General features: G+C 50.9%; 1 protein-coding gene across 2 annotated transcripts in view; it reads right to left on the reverse strand.

Annotated features, from left to right (window-relative positions):
• DAGLB (diacylglycerol lipase beta) overlaps positions 1-12,835 on the reverse strand; it is a 30,928-nt gene extending 18,093 nt beyond the window's left edge. For both annotated transcript variants that reach the window (XM_045994011.1, XM_045994010.1), the window contains exons 1-6: positions 12,655-12,835; positions 10,616-10,767; positions 4,649-4,820; positions 3,305-3,563; positions 1,837-1,959; positions 799-926 (exon numbers count right to left, since the gene is read on the reverse strand). In XM_045994011.1, the coding sequence (XP_045849967.1) occupies positions 799-926; positions 1,837-1,959; positions 3,305-3,563; positions 4,649-4,820; positions 10,616-10,767; positions 12,655-12,749 (929 nt within the window). In that variant the 5' untranslated portion in view covers positions 12,750-12,835. The remainder of the gene's footprint in view (positions 1-798; positions 927-1,836; positions 1,960-3,304; positions 3,564-4,648; positions 4,821-10,615; positions 10,768-12,654) is intronic.
• Between the last annotated feature and the right edge of the window lie 378 nt (positions 12,836-13,213).

Genomic DNA, 13,213 nt, shown 5'->3' on the forward strand with positions numbered 1-13,213 from the left:
TCTGGCTCCCGAATAATGGCCTTTACGATTTCCGGGCCCACCTCTTACTAGAGTTCTGACTTCTGGAGTCGTGTTCATGTTTTACATAGTCAAAAAATAAATTATGTTAAGAATATGAGAGACTCTCAAATCTCCAGGAATAGGGCAAACTGGCATCTTGTTTGCTGATATGGGGGAGCAGGAAGTGCGCAATGTTCCTTCTGGGGAACTCCTGCCAAAGATGTGTAACTTGACTCTACTCCGGAAGAAACCATCAAATACAAATTAGGGCCATTCATAAAATACCTAGGCTACCCTGCAACGCAATGTCAGTCTCACACAAGACGCAGAACACCGAGGAACTGTGCCAGACAGACACCAAGGGCGATGCGTAAGCCTCACGTGGAGGAAACCTTGCTCTGGAGGCCATCCTGGGACAAGCGTGAAACCGTGACTCCAGAACCCAAGTGAGCTCTTGCTTAACGCTAGCTATGCTGGCGCAGAAGCGTCCTGAGCACATGCAGAAGGTCCTCATTCTCAGGAAACGCGGCCGGAGCGGCAGGGGGTAAGGAGTGCGCCCTCTGCCCTGGAGCTTTAGCAGGAAGCGACAGTGACACAGCACATGTGACCACACTGAGTCACAACTGGTGGCTCCAGATAAAGGATCGATGGGTGTTCTTGGTACCGCGCTTGCGGTTTTGAAATATTTCAAAACAGAACATTTTTGGAAAGGGGCAACAGGATTATTTTTAGAAAGTACAGTGAGGGCTCCGAGGAGCACTGAGCAGCATGCCGGCGGGGCCGGGCGTGTCCACCCACCAGTCCCCGCCAATCTTGCAGAGCCCGGTGAAGGGGTTCCGGTAGACGTAGAGGGGCCACCCGTAGGCCGCTGCTGCAAACTGCATGTAATGGTGACAGTTGGCTAATTCGGTGTCCAAATCAGCTTCCTGGAAGAGAAGAACAGCAGAGCCCATCATGGAGGGGACCAACTCATGGAGATCATAAACCTGAACTCCAACTCCTGATGACGCCCCTTTCTTTCCTCGTTGAACAGATCTCAGGGGACTTCCACAGGGAAAACTTGTCCTGGAACCCGGACGAAGACAGACCCTGGTTTTACAGGACTGCAGCCTGTGGACGTGAACAGCAAGAACCCCTACTGACTCCTGCAGCCCCTGCTGGAACAAGTCAGTGACGGAGCACGAGGTGTGTGAGGACAGCAGAGCGCCCCTGCATGAGGTGCAGAGAACGACACCCATCCACGTGCAACCTCCTCCGGAAGCACCAACATCTGCGGCAGGAAAACTCCTCCAGCAAAACCCAACTGTTTCTGCTCCCTCGGCCCAAAGAAGAGAGCAAATGCACCCGGGGGAATCAGGTCCATCCCAGAAAGGATTTCTGCTGTACAGATTTCAACAGTCAATTTCCTAAAAGAAAATGCTTTAGGGCGCCTGGGTGGCTCAGTGGTTTAAGCCACTGCCTTCGGCTCAGGTCATGATCTCAGGGTCCTGGGATCGAGTCCCGCATCAGGCTCTCTGCTCGGCAGGGAGCCTGCTTCCCTCTCACCTCTCTCTGCCTGCCTCTCTGCCTACTTGTGATCTCTCTCTGTCAAATAAATAAATAAAATCTTAAAAAAAAAAAAGAAAGAAAGAAAGAAAATGCTTTAAAAATACAATGGATGGTGAAGCAGCCAGGAAGGGGCTCCCTCTACCTGAGCGACCGCAACCAGCACGAGCCACACATCACATTCCAAGCCAATGGTCCTGAAATCACTGCTGGTCAGTTTGTTTTGTTTTTTGAAGATGTATGAATAGGAGTAAATGTTGAAGCCTGACAACCCAACAGGAAGGGGCTTACCTGGGGGGGTCCTGGGGAATGGCTGATCACCTCATCCGGTTCCTGGCTGTTCCTGATATTGTCCTGTTGCTGGTGGAGAAGGGCGAGGCCCGCTGCAATGTCGCTGGGCACCAGATCTGTGTCCTGGATGAAAACAGTGGCTTGTCGCACAACTCAGCAGGGATGGCCTGTGAGTTCCTTAAAAGTCAGTTTATTCTTTACAGTTCACACACACGCACACACACAGTTACACGTCAAGTTCCTTAAGAGTATTTTCCTTTCAAGACTCCATCTGTATGTGAGCTTGATTTTTACAATCCTGCTCTCAGACAAATCCACGGAGAACAGAGAAATGCTGCCGAGCTCTTATTTTCAAATTTCATTTCAAGTTACTGTAACTATTTAACTGACTTTACAGCTTTTATATAGTTGGGAGCAAATGGATAAGGAAGGTCACCATCTTTGTACTAAATGGCCAATTTTAGCCCAAATTTAGACTCTTGCTCAAGATGCCGTGGTTTTGTTCCAAGAGTCCCTGGTAGAGATTTAAGAGACTGAACTTAGACTCTGTGGCTACAGCAAGCCTCCAAAAGAACCTCAGACGAGGAAGGCAGCAGGGGGACGTCTCCTGTGCCCGCCTTCCCCATGTCCTTCAGGCGGGATCTGGAACAGCAGGAATCCTCGGCTGCCTCCAGCCACTTCCGGTCCTCGAGGAAGCACCAGGCACTGGCCACACGGCCTGAGCCATCGGTTCTTCCAACTCTCTTAGGCCCAGACCAGAGCACTCCTTGAAGGTTAGTTTAGGGAGATACACTTCTTTGGTCCCTGCACGGAGGCGGCCGCCTGGGGCCAACCTACAGGCCGGCCCTGGGCCCCGCAGACGCAGACACCACAGAGAGGCAAGGAGGGCCCGGCAGTCACACAGGACGTCATGAGAACTCCTCTCCCTTCCCACGTCTCAACACCGAACACAACAGTTCCCCAGAGAACATTACTGGAAAGCGCTGGATGTGAAGGAAAACAAGTGCTCCCGAATCACTGAAGAAACCACTCCAGGACGAAGATGGCTGCCCACCCGGTAGTGACATACTCAAACTCTCCTTCAGGAGTAGAGTCATCTATCGCGTCTCTCATGCTGTGAAGTAGCAGGCGGGGCCCGACAGCTCCCTGGACACACGGCACCGCCCGCACCTGGCGCCTGCACAGGGGACCAGCTGGCAAATCCGCCCCACAACATGCAGGTTCCATCCCGGAGCTCCTTAAAAATGAACTAAGAATCGCGACAGCGTGACAAACAGGTGGCCACACCAGGACGCACCGGCCAGGGAGATGGGTCCGCGAGCGCGGGGCCCTGCGTTAACCCCCGCCCCCCCGAGCCCGCCGCAGAGCACACACGTGCAAGAGCTCTTCGGCGCGAACAGAGCATTCACGTCAACACGAGAGACATTTACTGAGGGGAAGGAGACGAAAGCAGACCCCTGCAGCTTACTGAAAAGTAGGTTGAGAAAAGCTCTGCCGTACTCGAAAAAGCTACTCGAGTATGGTCGTCCTTCCCGATGCAACAGCACAGCAGCTTGATCCTGGTTTCCCACACGCTCGCAGCTGCTGTCTTGAGGCCATTAAGTAGCTGGCTGGACTCACGACTATCCAGGTGGTTGGGGCCAGCGGAGGGACATGGAGCCATTTTCCCCCCGAGCGGGTCAAAGACGATGACGATGGTGACCACAGTGGAGACGATGATCACCCAGCTGCAAAACAAAGACAGACAGCGTGAGGACCCTGGGTCCCACGTCCAGATGCGGCTCTCCCAGAACCAGGTAGAGGCGAGCACCTTGTTTCTTCTAAAAAGTTCTTTATGGGCCTGTGGCTGACCCTGGTCCCACAGAAGTCAGAGCCTTAGAAGTGAAGACCACAAAAGAGAAAAGGAGGTGCCTCGTAGGCAGAGCTGCAGTCTAGACACGGAAGTAGCTGGAACGTGTTCTCCATGGTCCACTGGCCATGACCCAGACCATGCTTGGTAAAACCCAAAGAACTCTGCCACATCGTGAGATACTCTGATGGGTTTTCCATTCATACATTCAGGGCACGACGTGCCAGACACCATGGTTCACGAACACGTGCACCACAGAAAAATGCACCTCTGTGAAGGGACTCTGTTGCCCCTGCGTGTGCGGCACGGGAAGGGCAGCGTCAGCACGAGTCTCCGGCAGGTGAAGTAACTAGATCCTTCCTAAGACTGCGAGCCTGGAGACTGGGAAAACCCAGTCCCACCCATCAGTCCCTCACAATTCCCGACACTGTTCTTTCTTCTCATCCCACCTTTAGTTTTTGCCCTTGATTTGGTCTTTGGGTTTTCTTCCTTCTAATAACAGAAAGAATGGAATAGAGAAGAACGAGACTCAGCAAGAAAAAAAATGTTATCAATAAATGTATTAACTGGAGATGAATTATTTCTTATACATAAATGCATGTCTCTCAATTTTTATGATTTACTCAAAACGGTCCAATTACAGGGCACCTGCGTGGCTTAGTTGTTAAGTATCTGCCTTCGGCTCAGGTCATGATCCCAGGGTTCTGGGATCGAGCCCCACATCGGGCTCTCTAGTCAGCAGAGGGCCTGCTTCTCCCTCTCCCTCTGCTGAGAGGTCTGCTGCTCTAACTACTTGTGCTCTGTCAAATAAATAAAATCTTAAAAAAAAAAAAGTCCGACTTCTAACAATTTGAGGAAGCCCGCATGATGTTGGGCTGTCTGCAGTGACTCGGAAAGGTCTGTTTCCTTCCATCTCAAATGCATCTGAGACAAGAAACTGAAAGAGAAGACGGAAGACCTCACCTGATGACAACAGTGGCAATGATGCCATTCACCACGGTCTTGTCACACTGAACGTCGTCTGCTATCCAGGCAGCCCCCAGAGAAGCCCAGACCATCTCTGGCAGAAAGAGCGCGAGGCGGAGGTAAAGCAGCTTAGACATGGACTTCCGTGGTCCGGGATTACAGATGGTTCCTAAAACACAGAAGACACTCAAACTGGGCGCCTGGCTTCCTCGGAGACTTCCTTTCCACAGACACAGAGGGCGGAGAGCACCTGTTACTACTGTAGATGGTTTCTACTCTTAACTGGAAACCAATGCCCAAGGCTGAGAGCAAGTGACCAAGTGAGGGGTGGAAATTGGACAAAAAGCCTCAGATTCATTTCCTAGACTTACGAGGGTTTCAAGAGACTTCAGGGTTCTAACTGGGATGGTCATATAATCATTGCCCAAACAGGGACACTTCTGAGAGAGGAAGAGGTGCTACGAATAATTACGGTGGGACAACGGGCACAAAACTGAACCGTCCCGGGCCAACAGAGATACACGGTCCCCCGACTCTAGAAAATAACTCCGCCATCTGCTCGAGACGTATGGCGTTCAGGCACCACGTGAAACACTTAACACCCATTATTCTGTGATCCTCACAGCTCTGAAGATAGTTACCGCCCCATCTTACAAATGAGGAAACTGAGGCTAAGAGAGGCGAAGAGAGCTTAGCAAATACTTCCTCAAACGTAACCCAGGAGGTGCCTGGGTCCATAGGGTCGATTAAGCCTCTGATCCTTGATTTCCGCTCAGGTCATGATCTCAAGGTCATGAGATCGAGCCCTACATCTGGCTCTGTGCTCAGCGGGGAGTCTCCCTGAGATTCTCTGTCTCCCTCTCTCTCTGCCCCTCCACCCACTCTCTCTCTCAAATAAATAAATAAAATCTTAACAACAACAACAGATCCCCCACAATCCAGGTCTGCATGGTCCCGGCTCTCCAGTTTACCAGCGTCAGCACTCTCGGAAAGTGAACAATTCTGACGCACGGGAATACTTGAAGAAATCCAACACACAGACGCAAGCTTTTCACCGTGTGTCTCACACAAACCCAAGCGGCCCACTGAGGTCCGTGCGCTTTAATTCTCCATGTAAAACCTCAGCTCTCTCCCTCTGGGAAAAGGTGTGTTAAGTACTAACTGAAGCGACACAAAAATGCCAAATGATTAAAACAAAACAGTGGGAAAAAACCCCCAAAACCCAAAACCATGAGTGAAGACAATCTTAAGATGTAAAGAATGATCTGGTGAGGAAACAGCTTTTTTTTTTTTAAAGATTTTATTTATTTATTTGACAAACAGAGATCACAAGCAGGCAGAGAGGCAGGCAGAGAGAGAGGAGGAAGCAGGCTCCCTGCTGAGTAGAGAGCCCGATGCCAGGCTCGATCCCAGGACCCCGGGATCATGATCTGAGCTGAAGGCAGAGGCTTTAACCCATTGAGCCACCCAGGTGCCCCGAGGAAACAGCTTTTATGTTCCAAGAATCACCTTCCATTAGACTGGGTGACTAATTAGACTCATGTTCTAAAGCTTCTGTTTGGCACAAAGACAAAATATAAGGTAACCAAAACAACTCTTTCTTCCCGAGGGATTAAGAGTGCAGGCCTAAAACCCCCGTCCCCCTCCCGGAGCCTGCTGCGAACAGCTGACCCCCCGCAGCAGGGAACTCCGGCTGGGCCGGCCCCCAGCAACACCCACAGCGCCCAGCAGGGCACTCTGACACACCGCGCATGAAATACAGTCGTAAATACGGAAGCGGAAAACGGAGTTTTAAGATTCCAAAAAGAAATCAAGATACTGAAAAAACTTCCTTTATCCAGTCAAACCCACCATTGAAAACATGGTTATTTACTTAGGTAAGAGATCTTCCTCTCAAGGCAAGGAGGGCCCGGGGAGGACCTGCTGCTCCCGGGGCTCGGGAATGCAGAGACCCCATGACCCCCGAGCGGAACCTCCTCCTGGAATGAAATGCAGCGCTGCCTGGGGCTTCACCGCACAGAGCCACTCATGGGAAGACCACAGAAGGCAGGCCCGTGTCACAGCATCTGGGCTTCAACAGCTCTACACACTGCCCGACCTTCCCCAGCGGGAGACGAGCACGGAGGTGACGCAAGGAAACGGCCCAGAACCCGCATCAAACACAGCGAACGGCACACCCTGGAGGCTGAGGGTGCTCCGCCGTGAAAACAGGGCAGTCGTGAGGCTGGACCTTCCTTAACTAAGCCTCCCCCTGGAAGGAACAGAAGAATTTCCAGGGCGGTTCTCAGGTCAACACCAGACACCGCAGCATCGAGCTTCTCCCCAGCTACGCCGCAGCGACGACTGGTGACCGGAAGAGAGGGGAGCGCATGTGCCCCAGTGTCTTGGATGGAGATGACTGAACCCCGCTGGTCCCACGTGAGCCCCTGCAGCTTGGGGTGTCTCTCAGAGAGAGTAAGACCAGCCCAAAGCTACGTAAACATGGCCCTCAGAACAAAAGGGGCGACAGAAGTTACCCACGAATCAAGAATAAAATTAACAAGGACGCCTGGGTGGCTCAGGGAGTTAAGCACGGACTCTTGATTTCGGCTCAGATCATGATCTCAGGGCTGGCACTTAGCCTAATGTGACTTATAAAATATTGCTTTTAGTTCAGTTGTGACACCTTTCACCACAAGTAACAAAGGTTGAAAAACAGGAAGAACCCGGGACTTGCCCTGACTTGGAGACTGAAGTGGAGGCGCTGGGACAGGCGTCCCAGCTCTGTGGCTTCTCACGACTCTGCCCTCCTCTGTGGCAGCTCGTCCTGGCTGTGAGTGGAGATACACCAAGAATTCAGCAGCTCCTCCCTCCACAGAATCACCCAGGCTGAAAACACTGTATAACTTCTGCGTCTTTCCTCGAGGATCAAGACTCCCCAGAACCTTCCAGAAAATTCCTGAGTTTCACTGGCTCCAACTGGGTCACATGTCCATTCCGGAACTAGTCACTGACATGTGAGGTTCATTCCTGAGCTGGGTGGAGAGCTGGCTTCTCTGACACGCTTACTTCATATGTGAGGGATGGGGGACGTCCCAAATGAAACTGGGTTGTTTCGAAGAGGCTGCTGGACAGGCAACCCACCCACAACACAAACTACTGGCACATAACGCCTAACACTTACACCATCAGATGTTTTCTGAGCTCTGACCCTGAGTGTGAGATGGTACAGGCCTTAGGCAAGTGCTTAGGGGGAGGAGCCTAAGCAAACACGGCCATTGACATACGTGTCCTGACACTACCAAAAATGTCTGAAAAAAAATACTCAAGGAAAAAAAGCTCACATTCCTGCTTCAGATCTGAACACTGAGTCTCCTAACCAGAACAGGACATGAACAGAAAGGGCCAAGAAATGAGATGATGCCACAGATGAAGTGACACCAACCCAAATACTTCACCTTGCAGAAACTCAGACTTCACGAAAGGCTCCATAGCGCTGGGGCACCTGGCTGGCTCAGCTGGTTAAGCGACCGACTCTCAGTTTCAGCTCAGATCATTATCTCAGGATCATGAGATCAACCCCTGCACCGGGCTCCGCACTCAGTGCAGAGTTTGCTTGAGGTTCGGTCTTTCCCTCTGCGAACCCCCACCCACACGCTCTAAGAAACAACAAAAACACAACATTGAAACCACAACTCCACGGTGCTAAAGCCACAGAGCGGGGACTGACTGACACGGACCACAGAACGGGGACCTTCTTTGCCCTAGACATTCATGCACGCATTCATGTTTTCACGGGCATGCTCAAATACACAGTGCTCTCTTTTCCGTACATGTCTCTTTAAGTGGGCACAAGCCACACCTCTCGGACATCTAAAACCCTGTGGTCTCTCATGAAATACTCAGCCACTAACATTTCTCCACCACTCCCCACGAGCTACCCCCATCTTTTCAGTTTCAGTTGGCCATTCACCGCCGAGATCACAACTCTGCTGCCCAGTGTTATCAGCTACTCCCAGTGCTTTCATCATCATCTGGAATGTGTGAGCCTGCCTTCCCCAGCCCCACTCAAGCAATGATGAAACGTGCTGGAGGGCGGTGTGCCATTTACCCCTGCCTCTGACTGCCAAGTTTTTAGTTTCTTTCTTTCTTTCTTTTTTTTTTTTTTAAGATTTTACTTATTTATTTGACAGACAGAGATCACAAGTAGGCAGAGAGGCAGGCAGAGAGAGAGGAAGGGAAGCAGGCTTCCTGCCGAGCAGAGAGCCCAATGAGGGGCTCGATCCCAGGACCCTGGGATCATGACCTGAGCTGAAGGCAGAGGCTTTAACCCACTGAGCAACCCAGGCGCCGCCAAGTTTTTAGTTTCTAATGCTCGGCTCCTCCTATGAACCTGAGCCCTCATACAGGGAAGGCTCCCAACATTTTTAGCAAAGTGACTGCAGAAAATTGTAATATGGAGAAAAAATTATTATTAAGAATAGATGGAGGGCACCTGGGTGGTTCAGTCGTTAAGCAACTGCCTCCAGCACAGGTAATGATCTCAGGGTCCTAGAATCAAGGCCCACATCAGATTCCTTGCTTGGCAGGAAGACTGTTTCTCCCTCTTCCACTCCCCCCACCTGTGTTCCCTCTCTCGCTGTTTTTCTCTCTGTCAAATAAATATATAAAATCTTAAAAAAAAATAGTTGGAACAGTTATTGAACTGAACATTAATAAAAAAGGACAAATAACAACTTAAAACAGCAAGAGGGGGGCACCTGAGTGGCTCAGTGGGTTAAGCCTCTGCCTTTGGCTCAGGTCATGATCTCAGGGTCCTGGGATCGAGCCCTGCATCGGGCTCTCTGCTCTGCAGGGAGCCTGCTTCCCTCTCTCTCTCTGCCTGACTCTCTGCCTATGTGTGATCTCTGTCAAATAAAATAAAATCTTTAAAACAAACAAACAAACAAACAAAAACGGGGAAAGGATCTGGGTAGACACATCCCCAAAGATGATACACGGATGGCCAGTAAGCTACGAGAGGATGCTCACCAAGGAACTGCAAATCACCACCACAGAGAGATCCACCAGGATGGCTAGGATCGGAAAGTCAGACAAAGGTAAGCGCTGCTGCTGATGGGGAAAAACCAAAACTCTTTATAAACTGAAAGAGAAATGGTGTAGCTGCTTGGACTCCAGTCTGGCAGTTCCCCCAGAAGGTTAAACACGGGGCTACCACATGATCTGGCCATTCCATGCCTAGGCACACATCCAAGAGAAATTAAAACCTCTGTCCGTACAAAAACACCTATGTGAACGTTCACAGCAGCTTTATTTGGAATAGCCCAAAAGTGTTAATAATCCAAATGTCCACCGACTGACAAATGGATAAGTAAAATGTGGCAAACCAGTTGATGTAATTTTTAAAAAATTTTTTATTTATTTGGGAGAGAGGGCATGAGCGCCCAGGAGCAGGGGTGGGCAAGGGGCTTAGGGAAAGGGAGAAAGAGGCTCCCCACTAGGCAGGGAGCCTGATGTGGGGCTGAATCCCTGGACCCTGGGATCATGACCTGAGCTGAAGGCGGATGCTTAGCCGACGGAGCCAACATCATTCAGTCCTAAGAAGAATGAAGAGTTGACGCACACTAAAAGACGAAGGAACCCAGAGAACATGCTAAGTTTAAGAGGCCAGACCCAACAGCCACACAGTAGATGACTCCAACTATACGACCCAGAACAGGCAGGTCTACAGACAAAGGAGGTCAGCAGATGGCTAGAGCTGAGGAATTTGGGGGAAAATGAGGAGTGATTGCTAACAGGCATAGGATTTCTTTTTGGGGGTGAGGAGAATGTACTAAAATTGTGTGAAGGCTGCACAACTCTGTGAATATACTAAAAACTATGGTCTTGGATACTTCCGATGGGTGAATTGTACAGTACATGAATTATATCTCAATAAAGCAATGAAAAAAGAGCAGGTATCAAAGAGAAAAGGCTACCCTCTACCTTTCATGCTGACGCACGTGATGGCGGCCACCGTACATACAATAACTGCTAGGAGAACAAGAAGAACGATCAGGTAACTGCTGAGCAGGGCGCCGCCTGCACAGTCCAGCTTCCCTCGGTGCATGAGGTACAAAGTCAAAATGCCAATCCACCTGCCGAGACATAGGGAGGGTCAGAAATGGAAACCAAGGGACTACATTATAAAACATTCCAGAGGGTGCCTGGGTGGTTCAGTCACTGGGGGGGGTCTGCCTTTGGCTCAGGTCGTGATCTCTGGGATCGAGTCCTGAGTCGGGCTCCCTGTTCAGCAGGAGGCCTGCTTTTCCCTCTCCCACTCCCCTGCTTGTGTTCCCTCTCTCGCCGTGTCTCTGTCAAATAAATAAATAAAATCTTCTATGAAATTTTTTTAAAAATTACAGGAAGAAATAAAAGGAGTTAATATCTTTTTTTAATTTAATTAAATTTTTAAAAAAAGAGTTAATTTCCCAAGGCAAGGTGAAGTTTGCTTTGGAATACAATTTTCTCCAATAAAAGATCTACTAAGAAAAATAATAAAAGATCTACTAAGTCAATTAAAGAGTGTGACTATTTTTTGAAGCCAATTTTTATTTATTTATTTATTTTTTAGAAGATTTTATTTATTTGACAGAGAGAGAGAGATCACAAGCAGACAGAGGCAGCCAGAGAGAGAGAGGGGAAAGCAGGCTCCCCGCCGAGCAGAGAACCCGACATGGGGCTGGATCCCAGGACCCCGAGATCATAACCTGAGCCGAAGGCAGAGGCTTAACCCACTGAGCCACCCAGGTGCCCCTAAAGCCAATTTTTTTTTAAAAAAATTAGTTTTATACTTCCTGTGCTTACATGATCGTTCCTAATTCTATGCCTGCTCTCATACCGAAGAGGCACTTAATGCCATAAGCAGGCAACTATAATGTGGGCTGATGAAAAACAGCTGCCCTATCATGACTCAGAAGTACGCAAGTGTAAACCAACAAAACGCAGGCTTGCTAAAATATTAACAAGATATGTTTATTTCTGGGGATTAACAAGGAACCGACAAACACACACTGTCATCAGCTGTGTGTAATGCAAAAAACTGGGAGGTGATAATCAAGATATGCCAAGATGTTCCACAGGAACACTGATAATCTTGCAAGGCCACAGTACTGCAGACTTAGTCTCTTTTGTAATTCAGTGCAGAACAAGGAAAGACAGCACCAAAGGGCTGTATTTCAGGAAATGGCTGAGCAGCGCTGGCAAGAACACTGTATGAAGGATGCAAGCCCAGGTGTGGAATTGGCACTAGAGAACATTTTATGCTTTTGTCAGTTTTGTGATACTAGGGCTTTGGGTCTGGAAATAACAATGGGAAATAACCTCAGAGAGACTCAGCTATGAAAACTATGGAACTACTGAGAAGCCGCTTCCAGGATTTCACGTTTTTATATTCCTTTCCCCTCAAGAATGCACTCTTCGATTACAGTGGTGCTGTGTTTATTCCCTGCTCTGCCCCTCTGGGAGCCGACTTGAGGAGCCCAATTCCACTTCCCATCGGTTGCAGACTTTGTGCCAAGCCTGGCTGCTCCTCAGGGAATTAAATTCAGTTCTGGAACGACAAGCAGGCTACTATTTCCCATCCTTTCCTCTGGTTGACCCTGGATGCCCTGCGTTTCCATGCCAAGTGCCGTAATAATGCCAAGTGGCTGCTCCTGGCTCCAGGAAGCAGATCCCGAAGGGCACGGCCTTTGGTCGGTAACCACGTCTCGGAGGCTCCCGGAGCCAAGCCTCCGCGCCGTACGCGGCAGGGGCGGACCTGGGGGTCGCCAGACCCGGCCTCAGTGTGGCCCTCCGAGAAGTGGGCAGAACGGCTGCACGCACGTCCTCGGAAGCTTCGCGCGGCGGAGAGGCCCAGACGAGAGAACGTGGGTTCCGCCTCCGCGCGCACAAACCCGGCGACACTGCCGCTCCTCGCGGGCGGCTGGAACCCGCTCCCTCCGAGCCCCGGCCGCCCGCCCGGCTGCCCAGCCCGCCGCCCTTACCACACCACTCGCAGGGACAGCTCGAAGAACCCCGGGAAGACCAGGTCGTCGCTGGCAATGGCCCAGCGCCGACCGAAAAGCACCATCCCTGGCATGGCGGAGACCCTGCTGCCCGGCCTCGGGCCGGCCCGCCGCGCGCGCGCGCGCGGGTAGTCACTCGGAGGCCCGCGCCCTCCCGGATCCAACGCCAAACTGACTGCGACTCAGCGCAGGCGCGTGCGAGGGTCAGGCCAGACGCACGCGCACTGAGCCCCGCCCCGCCGCTGGACCCTCCGCGCCTGCGCAGAGACGCTGACCCGGATGGCGCTGGTCAGCCTGTTGGTTGTTTCCGTGTGTGCGAGGTCCTTTCTAATAATATTCCAGTTCTGTAGATAAGGACTCTTCGGGGCCCGGAGGAATGAACACCCCCAGAGATCCGCGGGTGGTGATGGCCTATCTGGGGCTTCTTCCAGGTCAGGAGTGCTGCGTTAGGACGCCTCTCGAGTTCAGGGTCTGAAACCACCGGGCTGGGGTGTGGGGAAGAGCCTTATCCTCTGAGCGTAAGGCACTGAGCACTTAG

The sequence above is a fragment of the Meles meles genome, chromosome 21 (assembly GCF_922984935.1).
Source record: "Meles meles chromosome 21, mMelMel3.1 paternal haplotype, whole genome shotgun sequence".
NCBI lineage: Eukaryota > Metazoa > Chordata > Mammalia > Carnivora > Mustelidae > Meles > Meles meles.